Source organism: Sesamum indicum, linkage group LG4 (assembly GCF_026168435.1).
Source record: "Sesamum indicum cultivar Baizhima isolate 11 linkage group LG4, ASM2616843v1, whole genome shotgun sequence".
In the NCBI taxonomy this organism is placed as follows: Eukaryota; Viridiplantae; Streptophyta; class Magnoliopsida; order Lamiales; family Pedaliaceae; genus Sesamum; species Sesamum indicum.
The window spans coordinates 19083805-19102909 of NC_142660.1; the positions used below are offsets into that span (position 1 = coordinate 19083805).

At 36.6% G+C, this 19105-nt stretch overlaps 1 protein-coding gene and 1 long non-coding RNA gene across 7 annotated transcripts; one reads left to right on the forward strand and one right to left on the reverse strand.

Annotated features, from left to right (window-relative positions):
* The first annotated feature begins 1151 nt into the window (after positions 1–1151).
* LOC105161295 (uncharacterized) lies at positions 1152–17878 on the forward strand. 6 transcript variants are annotated; one of them, XR_016065337.1, is made up of 13 exons: positions 1152–1316; positions 2184–2462; positions 3578–3632; positions 3702–3856; positions 3927–4008; positions 8230–8441; positions 8564–13729; positions 13827–13871; positions 14054–15036; positions 15134–15686; positions 15773–16378; positions 16657–16808; positions 17045–17878. It is a non-coding gene; the product is annotated as an uncharacterized LOC105161295 (long non-coding RNA). The 6 variants fall into 6 exon arrangements; XR_016065335.1 differs by lacking the exon at positions 3702–3856 and having other exon boundaries at positions 14054–14834; positions 14960–15036; XR_016065338.1 differs by lacking the exon at positions 3702–3856 and having other exon boundaries at positions 2184–2249; positions 2352–2462.
* On the reverse strand, positions 7784–17818 carry LOC105161294 (transcriptional activator DEMETER). Its single transcript, XM_011078935.3, has 20 exons — positions 17026–17818; positions 14504–16348; positions 14058–14420; positions 12817–12907; positions 11720–12726; positions 11331–11644; positions 11164–11243; positions 10945–11029; positions 10776–10867; positions 10639–10707; positions 10499–10535; positions 10270–10352; positions 9711–10142; positions 9576–9612; positions 9431–9488; positions 8994–9133; positions 8821–8886; positions 8512–8626; positions 8400–8438; positions 7784–8301 (listed from the first exon to the last, which is right to left on the reverse strand). Exons 1-20 carry the CDS (start codon positions 17816–17818, stop codon positions 8198–8200), a joined length of 5850 nt encoding a protein of 1949 aa, XP_011077237.1. The 3' UTR covers positions 7784–8197.
* Positions 17879–19105: the final 1227 nt, after the last annotated feature.

Consider the following 19105-nt stretch of genomic DNA (forward strand, 5'->3'; position numbering starts at 1 on the left):
TGTAGGGTAAAAAAGTACCTAAGAAATATATATTATATTATACTAGTAATTTATGGCACATTCTATGTGTGTGAAAATTTTATAATATTATTTAACATAAAAAATTTATTATTTAATAAAGAGCATAATTTTTAAAAATAAATTAAAATAAAATATTTATATGAGTTATATTTTTAATTTTTGTAGGATAAAAAAGTACCTAAAAATATATATTAAGATAATAAATTAATATAAATATTTTAATTTATAAAAAAGTTGACATACAAAAATAATAAATAATGTAAGAAAAATAAAAAAAATACATGAAAAAAATGAACTACTGAAAGATAGTTATGAAAAATAAAGAAGTTAAATAATAATTAAGTAATTTAAAATTTTAAAAAATAAATGACAGACTAAAATTAAGTGAGAAGGGTGCTTTCACTTAATATTCCAGCTATTATGGCATGCCGTCTCTACGTGTATATAATAAATATATATTTTTTATATAATTTCAAATATATTTAGAAATAATATTATAAATAAAAATAAATATATGAATTAATATATTATATTAAAAATAAAAAAGAAGAAAGAAATAAAAAAATTAATTTATCAATTAATATAAAATTTGAAAAGTTAAATATGTTAATTATTTTATTAGTTGAAGGGCATTGTTGGCTTTACAAAAAAATTGGTGCAGCGGTGTCATTAAACAACGTTTATGAGTATGAAATGTCTTTTTTTTTTTATTATACTAACCATTGTGACACGTCGTTTTTACGTACATATGATAAATAATCTTTCACGTTTTAAAATATATTATAAATAAGAGTAAAATATATAAATCAGTATATTGCATTAATAAGAAGAAAGAAAGAAAAAAAATAATTTATCAATTAATGTAAATTTTGAAAAGTTGAATAAGTTAGTTATTTTATCATGAAGGCCATTTTTAACTTTACAAAAAATTGGTGTGGCAGTGTCATTACCGTTGTTTGTGAATTACGAGGGTTTTTCTTTTTATTAAATAAATATAAGTATATATATAGATATAGATATAGAAGATAATATAGATAGGTATAGATATATCTATACTATTTTATTATGTAAAAGATATATGTATATAAACAAATAAAAGGAAAAAAAACACAAAATTTAAAGCCCAAAAACCTTCTTGTAAAGCATAAAGATTCTGGCAACCACGCGGCAAACTCAAATAAAGGGCGGCAAAACTTCCACCACGTTTCTCTCCCCCTCCCCGCCACCCTCTCTCTCTCTCTCTCTCTCTCTTTCTTTCTGGAGCCTCCGAGAATTTCTCATCTAATACTACCCAGGTATAAGTATAGTATTAACCTATGCTTGATTGCCATTTTTGCTCGTTGTGAATTTCTATTGTTTGAATGCCCTACTAATTGATTATTTCTGTATATCTGTATGTAGTATTAGGCATCAATCTCAAGCCCATCAATGTTTTTGCTGTAGAAAAAGTTTATGATTGTTTATCTTTTGCACGGGTGCTGTAAGAATTAGTGGGTTTGGTCTATTTTTAAAAATTTTAAGTCGTATTTGGGCATAGTGTAATATTTGCTTTTTATTGTGATTTTTCTAGACCAAGGTCATTGCATATTTTACTTTTCAATCTTCGAGAATATGACTAGGGCCTGTTGAGTTCTATTTGAACTGCATTTATTTTGTTAATGTAATAGGATTTGAGTAAAATATGATGTGTTGACGAAATATCTTCTAATAAGAATATACTTGTGGTTATCCTTTGATGAAGGAATATTTTGTTATATTTTTCTACATTTTATTTAGGATCGTTGTGCTTAAAGAAACAATGAAAATGTTTCTGTAGGAAGACAGAAAATGATTTAGACAGGGGAAGGGGTTCATTGCAGAGTGTGAATGTTCCACTTCAAATAAGTTGGTTTATTTTCACTGAATTTCTGATTATTGGTTAAATTATCTATGTGTTGAATATGGAAACTTTTGTCACTTTCCCATGTTTCCTTATTGATTGACTAAGATTCTGCGAATCAAGTGGTACTCCTTATCACCTATTTTGTTTTCATTCCTTTGGGAGTTTTTCTATCTAACCTATTGAAAAAGCTTGTTAATGTAGAAATATTGCATTAGATTACTAGTTGTGTACATCATAAAATGAATAAAAAAATTCTAACTAGATTTGATTTTTCTCAAAGCTTCCATTGCTTATCCTACTGCTGGACCCAATTACTTGAAGTTAGTTTACGCGAGTGGCAATGAAGGTGAGTAGGGCCTGTCTCATGTCTAATGACTTGCACTAGTTATGGGAGTACTGGATGAGCTATCAAGAGGCAGCAATTGGTCACAAGTCTTTGGTTGATCAGATAATGACCGCCGTTAACAAGAAAGTTATTCTTGCTGCTCGTGCAAATGCTGAGAAATGTGGCATTGAGAAAATGGACATTTTTGGAAATGATTTTATGGCAAGCTGTAAGGTACATAGAGTAGTCCTTATAAATTCAGTTATGACTGTGAGCATGTTAAATGTTCTGGAATGGCTTTCTCTAGGGGTTAGCTTTATGCTTAGCTGAGGATATTGTGCATCAAAATTTCTGTGATAACAGAAAGTTGAAATGGCCATTTTTCTAGTAACTGACTGCATACATATCTGTTATAATATGTTAACTTGAAGATAAGATCTTGAAAATATATACAAATTATCTACTTTTTTCGTCGTATGTATATATCAATATTTTAATTCGAATACATTTTAGCAAGTTTGGTGTATGACTGAAGTATGAATAAGCAAATACAGAGCATGGTTTTAGCAGTGAAACATCCACCACCTGGGGAACAATTGTTGGAAGGGCGATCCGTCGTTAGTTTCTCATACATGCATTAAGTTTCTTTAACGGTCAGTGCAATGCAATTGGCAGATTATGAAGAAATACTGATTTTAAGCAATCTTTCTTGACATGCATATTTATATATATATATATATATATATATTCATATGTATGTGTCCAAGAGCTTATTGACCTATTTTGGTACCTGCATACATTTGTTATTAACAGGAACATTGAATGTTTTCATGCAAAGCCACTAATTTCTTATGTGATTTGTTAATGTTTTATCTATGGACTGGATCTATCATCGATTCTTCTCAGAGATGGTTTTCTTTTTCTGATTTGGATGGCATTTGGCCTATAGTTGGTTGGCTATGTTTTCTCCACATGTTTTATTCATTAAATGTTGTGTTGGGGAACATAGATTCTATGGAGGATAATAAAAATGTATAGCTACTTTGAACTGTCAAATCTTCTTTATCATCAATGGTTTTGTTTGTGATGAGAGCAACAGAGTTTATTCACTTTTCACAAGGTGTAGCAACAGCATAGGGAGTAATTATTTTGTGTTGGAGTTCTTTTATGGTTTCAAAAAATGTAACCATGTCTGATTGCTAGAGATTCAGAAATATTTTTAAGAATTTAGAATTTTTATGTTTCACTTATTACCTGATTGAGAAGCTAAGGTGAAAGAAATTGGATATTGTTTGATCGCGGCGGACATGCCATAATAACTAAGAAATTTATCTGAAATACAAGTGCAGGATCTTAGTAATATCAATTGATAGAAGATGGGGATTTCCTGGATGTCAAGAGAAAGTAAGAATGGTTACACAGTTTCTTGGTTTAGTTTATTTTGTTTGATTTAATCATTCTATATCTCTACAGAACACCTAGTCACATTTTAGGGAATGCTACAGCTTCTGAGGCATTGGTCTCCAGAGCCAGTTGCTTCACATCTCATAACTCTAATCACGAATACATCTATCTGGGAATAACCCCAGGAATGCCTCATACATATCCAAGCTTCATAGTTATTTTTGGTATGTAATATGTATGTTTTTAGCACAGTTTCATTCTGTGTTTAAGCCTATTTTTTTTATATGGTTGCAGGATGAAGACATTTGACGTAGTGGTGGAAAAGGGTAACTGAAGGAGAAATGTCCAAGATCAAACTCTTTACTATACTGGGAAAGTATGGTAACATCTAATGCATCACCCATTCTTGTCGTACACTATTATCCTCTTAATTGCTCCAAGCTTTATATAATTCCTTCCATCCAAATAGATTTCATATAATTATCTTGCCATGTGTTCCACTTCTAACTTTAGCTGTCCCTTTAACTAAATTTCTCCTGGAATTTTATCAGATCTATAACTGTATCCTTTTCATCCATTTAGTTTTATAGTTAAATTAATAGTAAAATTGAGGGTGTCTGTGAAGGTTTCCCAGGTAAGAATATATATCCTTGCAATGAGGTGTTATGGTTAAGGTCCGTTGAATATCGCTGGTCATTGTTAATATTATTTTTTCTTTTTGTTTCTCTTTTTCGGTTGATATCCCTTGTTAGCTTCTCTAAGATAGCAACTTATTTTTCCCCTTACTGGTGATTATGATAAATGAAGAACACTGCTAATGGAAATTTGGGGACAAAAGGTGGCAGATAACCAAGTCTAAGGCCTTGAAAGTATTTTTGATCGGTTACATAGGTTTAATGAAGGAATCATAGAATGTTGTTGTCAGTAAGACAGAACTGCCTTGAAGGATCAACTTGTATCTGTCCTTCAGTCTGTGTAGGAACTATGTTTAACTTACTGAATAGATTACTAATTTGGCATGTTAAGCACTCGATTCATATTTTGAAAGTGTAAGATTGCTTTAAACCATAAATGAGGCAAATTTTCCATAATTCTATGTAATATATGAAAGATAGACTATTATCCTTCTACCGGAATACCTAAACCCATACTCTGGAGATTCAAATATAGGCCTGAAGAAATGACAACTGTTGTGCATGGATGCTGTGGGGAGGGTACTCTTGTTTAGACTTTATAGGATTACAATTCTCTTCCTTTACCATTCAATTGGGTGATTCGATGTATCTGTTTGAATTGTCACTTCACTTGGCACTAGAAGATTGAAATGAGTTCTGCATCTGCTGGTTTGTAGACATTAATCACCTGATCTTTCCTAATAGAGAAATTCCCGACAAAAGGGAATTTTGAGAACCTTTAAAGTATTTGTTTCCTGTAGAATATCATATATATGACATTGTATTCATTGAACAATATGGTCTAATTTGCAAGTCTGCAGACTTCAATCGGCACTCTTTATAGACTTATAGATAAGAACCTAAAAGTCCCGGATTGTGGATTCCAACTAGCAATTTAGATCTCATTTAAGATGTCCAATATACGATTGTTTAAGGAGTTGGTGCAATTATCAAGCCCATAGAGTTCTGCAAATTGGCAGTTATTTTCATAACTTTATAGAACTCAGGCATGAGAAACTAGAGACCCTTGTGAATAATTAATAACTACTAAAGTAGTACATTTCTTGGCACTGCTTTACAGTTAAGGACATGTGGTTCTCAACTTGGTAGACATCATACAGCATATTGGCACTCTTTTGTTGTAGCCATAGCAGTTTGCCCCTATCCTTGATAAGGAGTTTATGTCATACTGAAGTATTGAGTTGATGACTTCTTTATGTAAACTTATTATCTATTATAGAAGGCATTACTGGAGGAATTCTTCATGGTTGGTTTTCTTTTTGACATTTGATATCTAACACCTCAATTGGGAGAGTGATAGTACCTACTATTAGGATACCCCACATCCTCTGGCTTTCTTCCTATCACTTTGCCACGACTACATTTTTCTCGGGGAAACATGATTAACCAAAGGCTATGATTTGGTCCAGTGATATGAGAAATCAGCTACTAGGATATTAGCTTATTCTCATTAAAAGTAACACGCTCTGCATTAGTATCCATTGTCTCCTATGCTGTCTGCCTAATTTCTATAACAAATCCAATATCACTTTAGGAATTCAAAATGTTACCATTCAGATGAATCCTGAAATTAAGAGTGATAACAATGTGCTCAAATTAAGTATATCACACTTCACAAGATATGCTTTGCGATCTTCCTTTGCTTGTCTCCAGTAATCTGTTTGGTCCTTTTGGCAAGTAGGAATTCAACTGAGGAATTTTTAGTTTTGAGCACCCCGTACTTTACAGTGACTGGATGCTGTTTGTATATGATGGTAAGGAGAGTCTGTAAATGTTCTCTTGGTTGGCTTTTAATTTACTAAAGTTTAAGCTATGATAACCAAACATTTTCATTTCATATATTGATAAGAGGAATGCTTGTACCATAATCAAGTAAACTGATACTTGAGTATTCAATAGTTTCTTCCAAACTTTTCTCTGCAGTTCAAGTTGGCTAATGAAGCCTTAGAAGTGAAACAAAACACTTCGCATTCCAATTTAGTAGAGATCAAACTAAACAATTCTCTAGATATTTATTTTGAGCTTCTTAAATAGCTTTAGCCATTTTATCTTTTCTTTTTTTTTTTTTTGTGTGGGGGGGGGGGGAGTGGGTTAGGGACTACCATATGCTAAAATTTCTCCTTTTTCGATATTGTGATTGGAAGATTTACAATAATTAAATAAAGGTTACCTTTTGTGTTATAGTAGACTTAGTAGTGGAGTCATGAAATCTAAGGTTTGGTGTATGAGTGTATCAGATTCTCTTTTATTGCATGGATATGATTTTTGTTTTCAATGCACAGGAAATGAACCATAAAATTTCCTCACATACATGAATGTGTAGCAAGCTTTTCATTAGGTTGGTAATTCTAGTGAACGCTGGGTGCATTGGTTGCACTCATATCTCTCTCGCATTGTTTTCAATGCACAGGAAATGAACCATAAAATTTCCTCACATACATGAATGTGTAGCAAGCTTTTCATTAGGTTGGTAATTCTAGTGAACGCTGGGTGCATTGGTTGCACTCATATCTCTCTCGCATAGATATGTGACGGGAATACATAATGCACTATTATTCTCAGTTGATGTTTGAAAATTGTGCTCTAGAATATGAATTATTTGGCAATATGCTTTTTCTGTTGCCAAATAAATATAATCAGATTTCGGACAGTGGTTTGGTATCTGCTTTACTTATTTTGTCATCAATGCATAGGATCTGGAGATTGACGTAATCCAATACATGGATTATTATTAAGGAAATCATTAGCATTTTTGAGTCCATAACTTTTTTAGAATTTTTCCCACTATTATGCAATCAGACGAGTTTTCAGTTTGAATACTGAATCAGAGGCAAGATTTTGTGATACTTGTAAATCTCACCTGAAGATTTCTCATTTTAAATACAGAATAAGAGGCAAGATTATGTGCTAGTTGCAATTATGCCATGGTTAATGTTCATGCCAGATTGAAACTGTTATAAGAGGGTGGCTTATGCAGTTTCAGAAGATAGGTTTTTAAGTATGAGTAATACTACATTTTTTTGGATTTCTCTGTTTCAGTCTTTTGCCTCAAGTAATATTTTGCCATTCAAAGTTACCTTCAGGTTTTGAAATCTAAGTTTGTTATTTATCAGTTTTTTGTATTTAACTCCATTGGATCTATATTCCCATGTTTGGGGAACACAGGATTCTTAAAAAATGAAATCCATGTTTATTATTTTGCCAACAAATTTGGTATTTGTTTCAAGTTCATGAATGTGGTAGATGGTATCTTTATTAGGATATTAAAATATAGTATTGTTATATGACCAAAATTTTCTTGCTTGCTATTTGTACTAATAGTGGAAAGCATGTGACTCAGTTGGTGAAAGGATGAAGTTGGTGTATAATATGGTAGATCTTGTCTGCATAATAGGTTTTGATATTGATGATTGCAATTAAAATTTATGTCTGGGAGGAAATTGCAGCTTCTTTGCATGGAGAGAATTCTGTGACAAATGAATAAATGTAATATAACTGTAGATTACATTCTTTTATTCCCCTTCCCCTTTAACATTGGTATCATTGAAAAATGGCTCACTTTGTGAGCATAAATTGGAGGGAAAAAAAAAAAAAAAGAAATATGAAAAATTGGGAATGTACGATGTACATGCAACTCCTTTCTATGAACAACCCGTACTTTGAGCAGTAGAAAACTTATTTGATATAAAAAAATGTACATAAAGCTGCTCAAAGAACAGGTTACCTGCAACTCATGGGAAGAGGAGGAACAAATGGATCTAAAAAAATTGTTAGCTGTCTACAGTTATCCTACTTCTGCATCTTCTTTTCTTCCTGGAGATGCTGGTTGCTATTTGAATTAGCAACCTTACCAGTAGCATTACTTCATCTTTACTCGTTTTGCTTTGCCATCTTACTTGCAGGTAAATGCAACCTGGCCTTTAGAGGTCGCGGTGCTCGAGTTTTCTGGTCAAATCCTCTGACACATACGAACCCTGTGGTGCATTTTTGAAATTACACCAGTGTGAAAATTACGGCTCAATAATCATCAATGTACAAGAGGGACAATACTGAAAGAAAGCCCGTTTGATACCTTTCCAGAAGCAGTACTGGATATCTTCAGTTGACATGCCTGGTGAGCAGAGAGAATTTCAGTGGCTTTTTCTTTTTATACCTCAGCTATAAAGTAATGATTCTTTTTTTACCTTTGAAAATTGTTGAGACAGAAGTGCCAAAAAATACAGTTCTTCTTGGCAGGTTCCATATCAAACTTCTCGGCACATCGATAGGGTTCAAACTGGATTCGTGATCCGCAAATACCTGCATAAGAGTAATAATGGATTGCATTTCTATTTCCTCCACTGAAAGCATGTAACTATTCATTGAGTAAGGAAACCTATTCTTATACAAGTTATCAAATGGGGAATGTTTCTTTTCCAATATGATTTCGTGTTGCAGAAATCACCCTTTGCTAGTGCTATATACACAAGCTCCTGAAAATAGGAATTTAATACCTCATTGACCTGGAAATATGTGCCATTAAGAGGAAAACTGCCTCTCATTGCTGTTCTGCAAGGTATCTACAACAAGATGGGCTTTTCAGCACGGCAACAAAACAAAGACGAAAAGAAAAGGGTTCCTTAATTGTCATAACTTTGCTGATAATTATATCGCATTTTGTTCTCACCAGAATTGTGCCTCTGACTGTTTGAGCCTGTGCTTCTCTTGTGCTATTGCATGAAAAGCATGTTTTCTTGTTGCACAGGCCGCCTCCTTCCTGAAAGCTGCATTTAATTTCTGGAGGTTGGACTGAATCTGCTGTCTCACCTGGTTAAGATGACGTCAATGTGGGTACAATCAGCAGACTGTATTAACAGTCCGTTTCATCAAGATAATTGAAGTACAGCAGACCTTCAGGATGACCCTATGCTCTTGTTTTCTTCTGGATTTATTTATTTCATGCAGGTGTATTAGTGGGTGAGGGGGAAGGGGTTGTTGTTATGTTTCTTTGGTGAGGCTTAGAAATTAGTAAATACTTTTAGCATTAGGCTACCATTCTCGAAACAAGTGCCTTCTGTGGGCATTCTTGGACTGTGTCAACGGATTTTAGATTATATAACTTACCTGGAGTCCATATAGCCAGAAGGTACGGACTTGGATCGTCGGGTTCTCGTCTGTCCATCTAGACATTTTAACTTTTACATCAGTGAAACAAGTTGCATATAAGTAGAATTATAGTAGCTACGACTAGAGCTGAGAAATAACTAACCCCTTTCAGTAGCGGATGTGAGTCTGGGAGTTCGTACCTGCACCAAGTGTAAGCCATTAGTTGCTGATAGTTTCTACCTACATTGTGCTGTATAGTTAATAGGTTCGATATTTTAGTTCGAAACATTTAACTCACACTTGATGCTCTGTCCGCAGTCGACTGACGTGCTTTAGTTTGGGCATTGGTATAGAAGCAAGTTCTGGACTCAAAGCAACTAGGGCTTTTGACATATCACCTTCTCCCACTTCCATCTGCTCTTGCATAAAGCTCTGCAAGTTTGTTGTGAATTCTTCTACATTGAGCTTTATGACAGGAATTTCATCTGGATCCTCATAGAATGCATCCTCCATGTCTTTTTCTGACACTTCTGTGGGTGGCTCTGGGGTTGTTGGTTCCTCAATGAGTGGTTCAGAATTTCTTGTCAACCCCGTTCCCCTCTCTATGTTATCCTCGGACGCAGGTAGTGCGATAGGCTTTATTACTACTTCAGAGCTTTTCCTTGCACTATATTGGGAAGCTGAACTGGTCATTTGTCTCCCTTCTGGCCCTGGAAGAGCAAGTCTTGCACTGCACCAAATGCATATGTTGGATCATGACTGTTTGATATCTTTCAATGTATGTAAGTCTTTCACTGGCTAGCTTTTCTTGCCATTTATAGAGAGATAATATCATTTAGAAAGACAACATAAGTAACCTTGCAAAAGCACTTGCAAAATGTCGGCATTCTCCTCTCATTGGACATGCATTGCAGTTTGGCTCTCTCTTTGTGCAGAAAACCTGTAGCCAATATATGGAAACCCATGCTTTGAGATACTGTTTCCATATGGCGAGTGTACATAATGACTACTAGTGTTTGCATGTGGTTAGTGTACATATTGGTTACTAGTGAGGCAGTGAAGAAATATGGAAGGCAAAAAGCTTACCTTTCCGAAAGTAATCATTTGGTAGTGTAGCTCATACCTGTAGTGTCAGAATATATTAATTAGTCGACATTTGGGATTTCCAAAGCTAGGTGTAGAGTTCTTGTAATTGAGATAGATGATTGCAATTAAGAAAAATTTACAATGTTTCCTGATCCAGCTTGCAGAGCCTGGGCCAAAGATATTTCTGGATTGATTCCAGCACTGGATAACTGCAAGGAAACAATTAAGTAACAGACAGTTCACAAGCTCTCTTTGTTGATGCTTAACATGTACTTACAGTTCAAGGAGATGCAGCTGGAGTGACTCAGGGAGGGGTTGTAGAGGAACCCATCCAAGTCGAACAGCAATGCGCCCAACATTTGTGTCAACCTAATAAGTGGATTAGTCAGGCAAGAATTAAATGTCTTGTTGGGTACAAATTGATCTTTACAGGCAGATGACCTTACCGGGAAAGCAAGATGATGAAGAGTTAAAAGGCGTACACACTCCACGCTCTTTAGCCCTAGCCCTCGTATGCTCAATAGATAATCCCTGCAAGAAATTTTGTTAAGCAAGCAAAGAGTTCCCTTTTAGATGTTAGCAGACACTGGGCGGAATATATGGAGATGCCTACCGCTATATGCTATTAGCATATGGATGCATGGAACTTTAATGAAGAGACTTACTTGGATTTGTCCGGTGGGACATCTCTCAACCATTCTAGATCAATTCTTTCATGATCTTGAACTATACGATTGAGGAAATCCTGCAAAAATGGACATTCCTTGTTTTCTAGGTGTTTTTGAAGTAGTGAGTAATTTAAAGAGTCATCAAATATAATCATTTTACGTACTTTCATTCGCTCTGCTAGCATATTATTCATTCCCCTCTCTTTGATTGTATCAGAGATCTCACGGACATCAGCATTTCGTAATGCTTCATAATCTAGGGAGTCCATTGCCTCCCTGCTTCTTCCAATTGTTCCAGCTTTCGGTTGCACCTGCTTTCTCAAGGTATCCCAATTAAATGGTTCTGCCTTCTCCTTCTCAGCCTTTCTCTTTCTTGCATTTGGGGTTGTGGGGCTGACCTTAACGGATGGTCCGCCGGAAGAATCCACTTGTCCCACTTCAGTTGGTTCAAGTCTTCTGTCATCGTGTTTCCAGGTATCTGCAATTAAATTAACTTGAACATCAAAGTATCGTCCAATAGATGCAATAACGGGGAAGTAGTTCAGTACATTACCACTTGGTTGTGTAGATGCTTCACCAGGTCCTGTGGGGTCCATCCGAAACACACTATCCTTGTGAAAGTCCTCTTGTTTTCCTTGCTTATGATTGATGGAATGTTGGCCATTTCCATTCTGAGACACATCTATAAAATCAGTTTGCAGTTCAAGGTTTTTGTTTGGAATTGCATGATTCATTGCTGATGGCTGAAGTTTTGCTCTTCCATCTTGTATGGCTGTAAAAGTAATATTTGGGCTCTGTCCTATGTTGTTGTTTCTGCATTCCACACCTACTCTATTGCTAATATCAAAGTCTGTTGAAACCAAAGAAGATATGCTTTCCTTTCCCGAGAATGCAAGAACATCTGCTTCCCATTTTTCCAGGCTCAGCCAGGAATTAGTGGAGGATGAGGGTACTGAGCTCTGATGATGAGGGACTTTGGAAATGGATGGATAAGAATGTCCATTGCTGCTGTTGGCTGGTCCTGGATTTTGCCTGTATACTGGATTTTCTAATTGCTGATGACCAATCAAAGGCCTCTTATCTGGGAATAAACTTCCCATGAACTGAAACTGAGATTGCTGCAATGCAGCAATTCTGTCAGTGTGTTCAGAAACACTTAGATAACCAAGGTTTTTGCTGAAATTCCACCCATCTTCTGCCTCTGAGTTTGATCCTGAGCTTGATCTGATATCTTCAGATGCTTGAAAAATAAAAGACTCTGAAGAACTTTGTGATGAAATAATCTCTTCCTCTGTTCTCCTAGTATGGTCGCTTATTATGGAGGTTCTTTTTTCTGTCATGACATTTTCTCCCCTGTATTCAGATGATTCAGTGGATGTCACTGAGCTTTGGTTGTATGATGGTTGTCTTAAAATTCTGTGATCATAAGTTGTTCCATCTGGATATGTTATGCGAACCTCATGGCATTCAACTGATGGACTTTCCCCATTTTCACAGCATGGTTGTCTCACAGTTTTTGATTTGAGAGGGAACTTGGCTGCAAGAGACATAAAAGCAGAGCTGCAAGCAAGGAGGAAAGTTATAAAAGTTGGATTAGCATCCTTTACATTATATGGTCTTACTCTGCGGCCACGGAGAACTCAACTGTACCTTGAAAGATGATCTGAAACATTTTGTGTGAGAAATACTCCTATCACTGAGTCAACAACTGATCCTTTCCACTTGGAGAATCGCCTGTCCCCTGTGAAGATGCAATTTTGTTTTAGGTTTACGGTCTAGAATTCAGTTAACTTGATGAGGTAAATCCAAGATTATTAGTTTGTTATTGTTTTTTGTTCTAGGTTGACTCTTTGGTCGAACTTGATCATTTTTTGAAGACAGTATCTGATTAAGTCTGTTTTATGGAATAATAATACTACAAAATTAGTATGCGACTAACTAATTTGTAGTGAGCATTCCTAGAACTCGACAAAATAGGATTATTGTGGTTCAAAAAATGGTCAAAAGTTCCTAATTAAAGAGCGCCATGAGACGAGCAACTCAAGTTCATCAGTTGAGATGTTAAGAGCTTTGTATGGGAAATTTCTCCCCATAGTTGATGAACAAACACCAACAGAGCCACTCAAAGTGCTAGAAAGTGTCATCGAGGATAGCTACAACAAATCCAATGTAAATCTGCATGATGAAACTCAGTATAGTAGAACTCATTGCAGATTTGCTGAGCTTTCTGCAAGAAAACCAAATAAAGGAGTGCGAGAAGACAATACGCCTTAAGCCCCCATTTTGAGTCCAGACTTGCTTATTTCTAGAGTGCAAATTGAAATGCCAGATAAAATATACTTAAGTTGGGAACTTACCCAAAAGAAGGTGGGTTCAATACACGTATGTTTGGAATTTCGTGTTTAGTTTGGATCTCCTTATGAGGATGGGCCATGAGCTTGCCCACCATTTTTATAACTAACATTTAATTTGAGCTAGATGACTTTCAGCCCTCTGGGCAGATTCAAAAGTTTGGCCTCATTCTCAATATCTTTTTCATCACTAGTACATCAGGACATTTAAGGTATGGCATTGTTTCCAAGTTGTACCGTATTTCTTGCTTTCGATGTCTAAGACATAGTTGTCATCTTTCCTCTGAATGGGTGTCCTAAATGCTGTAGGAATGAAGATGGACCAACCCAAGCTCCAATCTCCAACTTGAAATAGTAAGTTATTTGTTAAATGAAAATCTGGTTTTTCTCTCTTTTGTTTCTCAATCGTTTGAAACAAATTCTTTTATGACCAATTGAGATAGGGAACAATCATATAACTTTTTGGATCATTAAACATCTTGTGGTGGATGATTTATATATGTGCAATATTAATGACATAAATTTTCTGGAAGCAGGTACCTTGAACTAGATGCATTCGTGCGATGAATGAGTCGACTCGACCCCGGAAGACTTTTCTTTCTTCTTCCCACCATTTTTGTTTATCAGTTTCCATTGTTTCTGCACTTGCACTTCCTTCCTTACCCATTAAAAGGTTCCACAGCCTATTTGTCTCCGGATCAAGGTCCACTCTAGGCCGTGGTTTCTTTTTTTTGACTGGATCAAATTCCTCAAATGGAACAATGGCACCATCTCCTCTGTATGGAACAAGTGCAGTTTGCTCTTTCCTTTCTATTCCCTTGCCTTTATCATTGATGCACAAATCTTTCATGCGGTCGGCAATATCATCAATGTATGATAAAGTTCTGTTTTCTTCATCTGACCCTGAACAGAAATACAAAAAATAGCTTTAATTTTTTAAAGAGCATATCCAGCTTATGTTAACAAGATAACTTAAAGGTGTTTACCTGTGACTTTCTTGGAGGAATGCCCATAACTTCTCAAGTTCTTGGACTCTTGCTGAAGACATTTATCTGTAATCAGCAATTTTTTGGATGATGTCTGTCCAGCAGTCCGTCTCTTGACTGCAACACGATCAGGCGCATTTATAATTTCATTTGGTGGAATGGATTTAGGGTGTTGTTGTGATGCAGACTCCAGATTCCAGTTAGTAACTGCAGTGAGGGAGTCAGTGCTTTTCTTTTTAGCAAGGTTGGATGTATTCTGTGCCATTTGTTCTGCACATAAATGCACTTGAGATGAAGCAGGTTGCTGCTGAAACTTATGCCTGAAATCTGGGTAGGTCGTATACCAATCACAAGTGACCATGTTCAGTTTATCATTCGAATGTCTGCAGTTGCTCAGTTCATTACTATTAGAATCTGTTAACCCACTGTTCTGGTGCATTCTGGAGTTTTGTGCAGGGAAAATCATACTCCTGCTTTCAATTTGTCCTGAGAAATTATCAACAGCTGTAATGCCAGAAGGCATGCTGGACGAGGTTCCATGAAATTTTTCGTCAATCTTCTTTTTCTTGCCTGTTTCAAAACTGTTCTGCAATAATTTGCTGCTATCTCTGTCACAATTGTCTGTTGCAGAGACTCCGTGGGACCACAATTGAGAACCCATGAGGGTGATAGCATGGGGCTGTCTCAGCTCAGGATGGCTGTGCTCTCTCTTGGATCCTTTATGCTCAGTAACGTTCACCAAATCCTCCAGAATATGAGGTGTACTCTGAGTTACTGGTTGTCTTCTACATTCTAAGTTTGGTGCTATGGTATTTGCTTGAATGACAAGCTGGGCAAGGCCTCCACTGATGGGATTATGAACCTGACTGTACCTATTACTGCCACTACTTTGATTTATACTAGCATTTCTGACATTCAAACTCCTGGCAATGATATTCAGAGTAGATGTCAGTGGTGGCGATGCTGTAGTTGCCACTGGTGTGGATTCTAGGGGAGGGATGTTATTTGAGGGGACAAAATCATGTGCAGTCTCTATCCATTGTATCTCTTTTCCACATATCTTTTGCTGCCGTACCTTTGGTGTGGATGCCGATGGCTCGCTTAATTCTTTAGACCTCTCTGCTATATCAGAATCCAAATTCAAATTAAAAGGAAGCTTACACCCTTCATTGTCCTGTGCTTGGTAGTCAAATTCTCTTCCCTGGCTTTTCTTTTGTTCTCCAGTATCTAAGTCAAAGTTTAACACCCTTTTGCATGATCTCTTGGCAGGTTCCATATTGGATGCTTCAACCACATTTACTGCATCAGTCGATGGGCTTGTTGAGGTTTTACTGCCATTTCTCCTCTCATACTTTCTTTTTGTAGTAGGATTTTCATTAGGAGTGCTGCTTTTTTTAGCAGCAGGCTTGGGAGTCCTTTTCGGTTTACCTTCAACCACTACCTTTGGCCGATGTTTCCTTCTCTTGGGTGTTTTTTGTTGTGGTGTCTCGTTGAGATCAATTCCTCCATTTTCACCACCAGCATTGTTCTTTTCCTTTGGTGGCGTCAAAACTGCTCCAGTTGGCTTATCCAAAGTGTTGAGTGAGAATTCATTACATTGGCTCTCGAGAATTTGAGGTTGTGCAGACAAGACAGCAGTTTCTTGCTTATCTTTGCCCTGAGTTGAGGTTTCATCTATCAACAAACTTGGTACTTGAATGATGTGGTAATTCTTTGGCTGCTTTTGCTGATCTGGCGTTACTGGCCCCAATGGGAATGGCCTTGGGGCACTTGAGGATTCCCCTGCTTCCAATCTTGGACGTACATTTATGTTATAGTCGGGCCAGCAAGGGACTGCAAGTCTACCTACGGAAAATGCAACATTATGATTATAAGGTGATGGCAACATTCCAGAAAATATTAAAGTCAATCTCAGTTGTTCTAAACTTGCCCGGTAAAGAATAATAAAGGGCCATATATAGGTAGCTATGTGAAACAGATAATATAGGCAAAACTTGAGGAACATGGAAAATCATGAAAAATAAGATGTATAAGGGTAGGGAGGTGCAAGAGATCTGCATCCTCTATCTAGCAGCTTGGATATAAAGCAACAAGCAAAAGTGAAAATAAACAAATATCAAGTATAGTGTTTGAAAATGAGTTTGTTCTTTCAGATACATATGGCCATGCAAATATTTGCTGGTCATTTAGCACCTAATATGGACGTCATTATGAGTCAAGGAACAACATGAGACATCTTATTTCTTCAGCATGTGTAAGGCCAATGTCGGACAGAGTCTCAGAGATTGTAGTTTTCCCCACAGAGGTAAGTACATATGCTTAAGTCACTTCATTTTTCATGTGCAAATTACTTTTTTACTGAAAGTTTTGAGATGATACAGCACATTTGTTGTTTCAGTTTATATTAGTGGCAATGAGACTTAAAGCAACATATATCACTTGCAGATACATGTAGGGGTTGTCCTAAGATGAAGTGATAAGGACAATTTCAAAAAATTTAGTCTTGCATATGATGTACTCACTATTTGGCATTTCGTGTAGGTTGTAACCATCACCGTCACCGATTGCATGCAAGACGTGATTTTGCTGGTGTTTTCCACCAACCAATGTGTAAGCCATCTGGTTCCTTTCACCTTGCGAATGTAGACAAATACTAGTTGGTCTGCCCACGACGTAAGTGCTCCCGTTTGGTGCTAGATTCGGTAGCGGTGCACGAGTAGCACTCCTCATGCCCATCAATTCTGCTAAAGAATTAACTTTCTGAGGAGGGATGGCTTCACCTACATTCTGCACGCTTGACCCAACACCTCCAGCATTTTGGTTCAAACTTCTCGAATTCTGCAATGTTCTAACATCTTGAATGTTACGATCCATGATGTTTATACCTAAACGGTCACTGGGGTTAAAATTCCAAGGCAGCCGGTTATAGTTCCCAACAGGAACAACATCTCGACTACTCTGGACTCTGGTGCTCACTGGAATGACCCCAGTCGGATTGTAATTCTGCTGCAGCCAGTTATACGTCTCGCCTGGAGCAACACCTTGAACGCTACATTCCCTGCCATTAGGACTTAGAACGACATTTGGATTGAACTTTTGAGGCCGCTCACTAGCCGCCTCATTCTGTAAAAGCCCAGTGTAAATTCCCAGCAAATCCTGCCAATTCCCTTCCCCTCTCTGAGACGCTGGCATTTTAGATTCTGCACTATTTCCTCTCTGCAAAACCGGCTTCTCTGGCGTTGCCGGAATCCAAATCTCCCCATTCTGCTTCATCCCTTTCTCCCAGGGAACCGAAAATCCCTTCCCCAAATTCATCACTCCAATTTGATGTAAAAACAATGAAAAATTTCTATAGAAATTTTCCACTTATCTGAACTTTTCCCTGTACTCGTAAATCAAATCATCACTCCAATTCATCAAATCACCCAATAGATAGCCAAGAACGAACCATCTGTTCTTCCTGAAAGAAACTGGAGGAAAAAAATTTCACTAAGACAAAATTGCTAAAAATCTGCACATATGTATATGTATATATATCAAGATTGCAGCATGTGGGAAAAACAAGTGCATTTCCCAGAGAGATGAAATCCACAGCAGTTAATGCCCACAAATTCAATCCCAAAAAGCAGCAACATTTCTCAACAAATTCATATACATCTCTACCAAATTTCCCAACTTCTTGCAAACCCAGCTGCCTAACTTTACTTATCAACAAATGTACCTTATTGCAAACCTACCAAAAACCCACACCAATATTGCACAAATTGGAAACATTGGAAACAAAAACAGAAAAATCACGACAAACAGTTGCAGCACCTGAATCACCACAAGTAAATTCCAGGATTCTTAATTCCAAATTTAACTCAGTTGAAATAAAAACCCATAAATCTTGAATGGAGATTCTCTCCATGTCCCCATATCCTCTCTTCACGCCCAGAACAAAGCCATGCGCCCCCCCCCCCCCCCAAAAAAAAAAAAAAAAAAAACAGACATAGAGAGACAGAAAGAGAAATTAACTCAGCACCAGAATTTCTCACACACACAAAAAGAAAAACAAAGAGAGAGAAAAAAAAGCAAGAACTTAATCAGGTATAATTCAGCAGGCCGATCTCTATACATATCAGCTATATATACAACCTGAGTGACGACCTCCAACGACGAGTCAATGCCGGAGAACAAAGTCCCTCATCGTTACAACAGTGGAGTTTTAGAGAGAGAGAGACACAGACACAGACACAGAGAGAGAGAGAGAGAGGGAGAGGGAGGAAGAGAGAGAAGTAATGTTACTAAGTAATAAACGAAATGAACAGTAAAGGTAGGCTTTATGTACACAAAAGAAATGTGCATGGTTAGGCAAGTTGGAAATTTTTTTTTTCTTTTTTTTTTTTTTTTTTGGTAATAAGGGCACTCTCACTATGGTCAATTAACCATATTCATGGCTCACAAAATCTTTGAATCCCTCCCTCTTGATTTACTCCATGGCAAAAGAGAAAACCTCATTCTCTTTCGTTTTTATTGCGTATCTAATTACCTGATTACGGCGATCCACACATGACATTATTTTTTATTACGTGAATTTATATCGATTGCGTCCGCATTCAG

What these genes read in the sequence shown, in the direction of transcription:
- LOC105161294 (XM_011078935.3), bottom strand. Translation starts at nt 17,818, where the DNA reads ATGAATTTGGGGAAGGGATTTTCGGTTCCCTGGGAGAAAGGGATGAAG. An exon ending in TTTGCAAGTGCTTTTGCAAG is followed by an intron (nt 10,143 to 10,269) that starts GTTACTTATGTT and finishes CATTTGGTGCAG; the next exon opens with TGCAAGACTTGCTCTTCCAG. An exon ending in CATATTTCCAGGTCAATGAG is followed by an intron (nt 8,627 to 8,820) that starts GTATTAAATTCC and finishes ACTCTTATGCAG; the next exon opens with GTATTTGCGGATCACGAATC.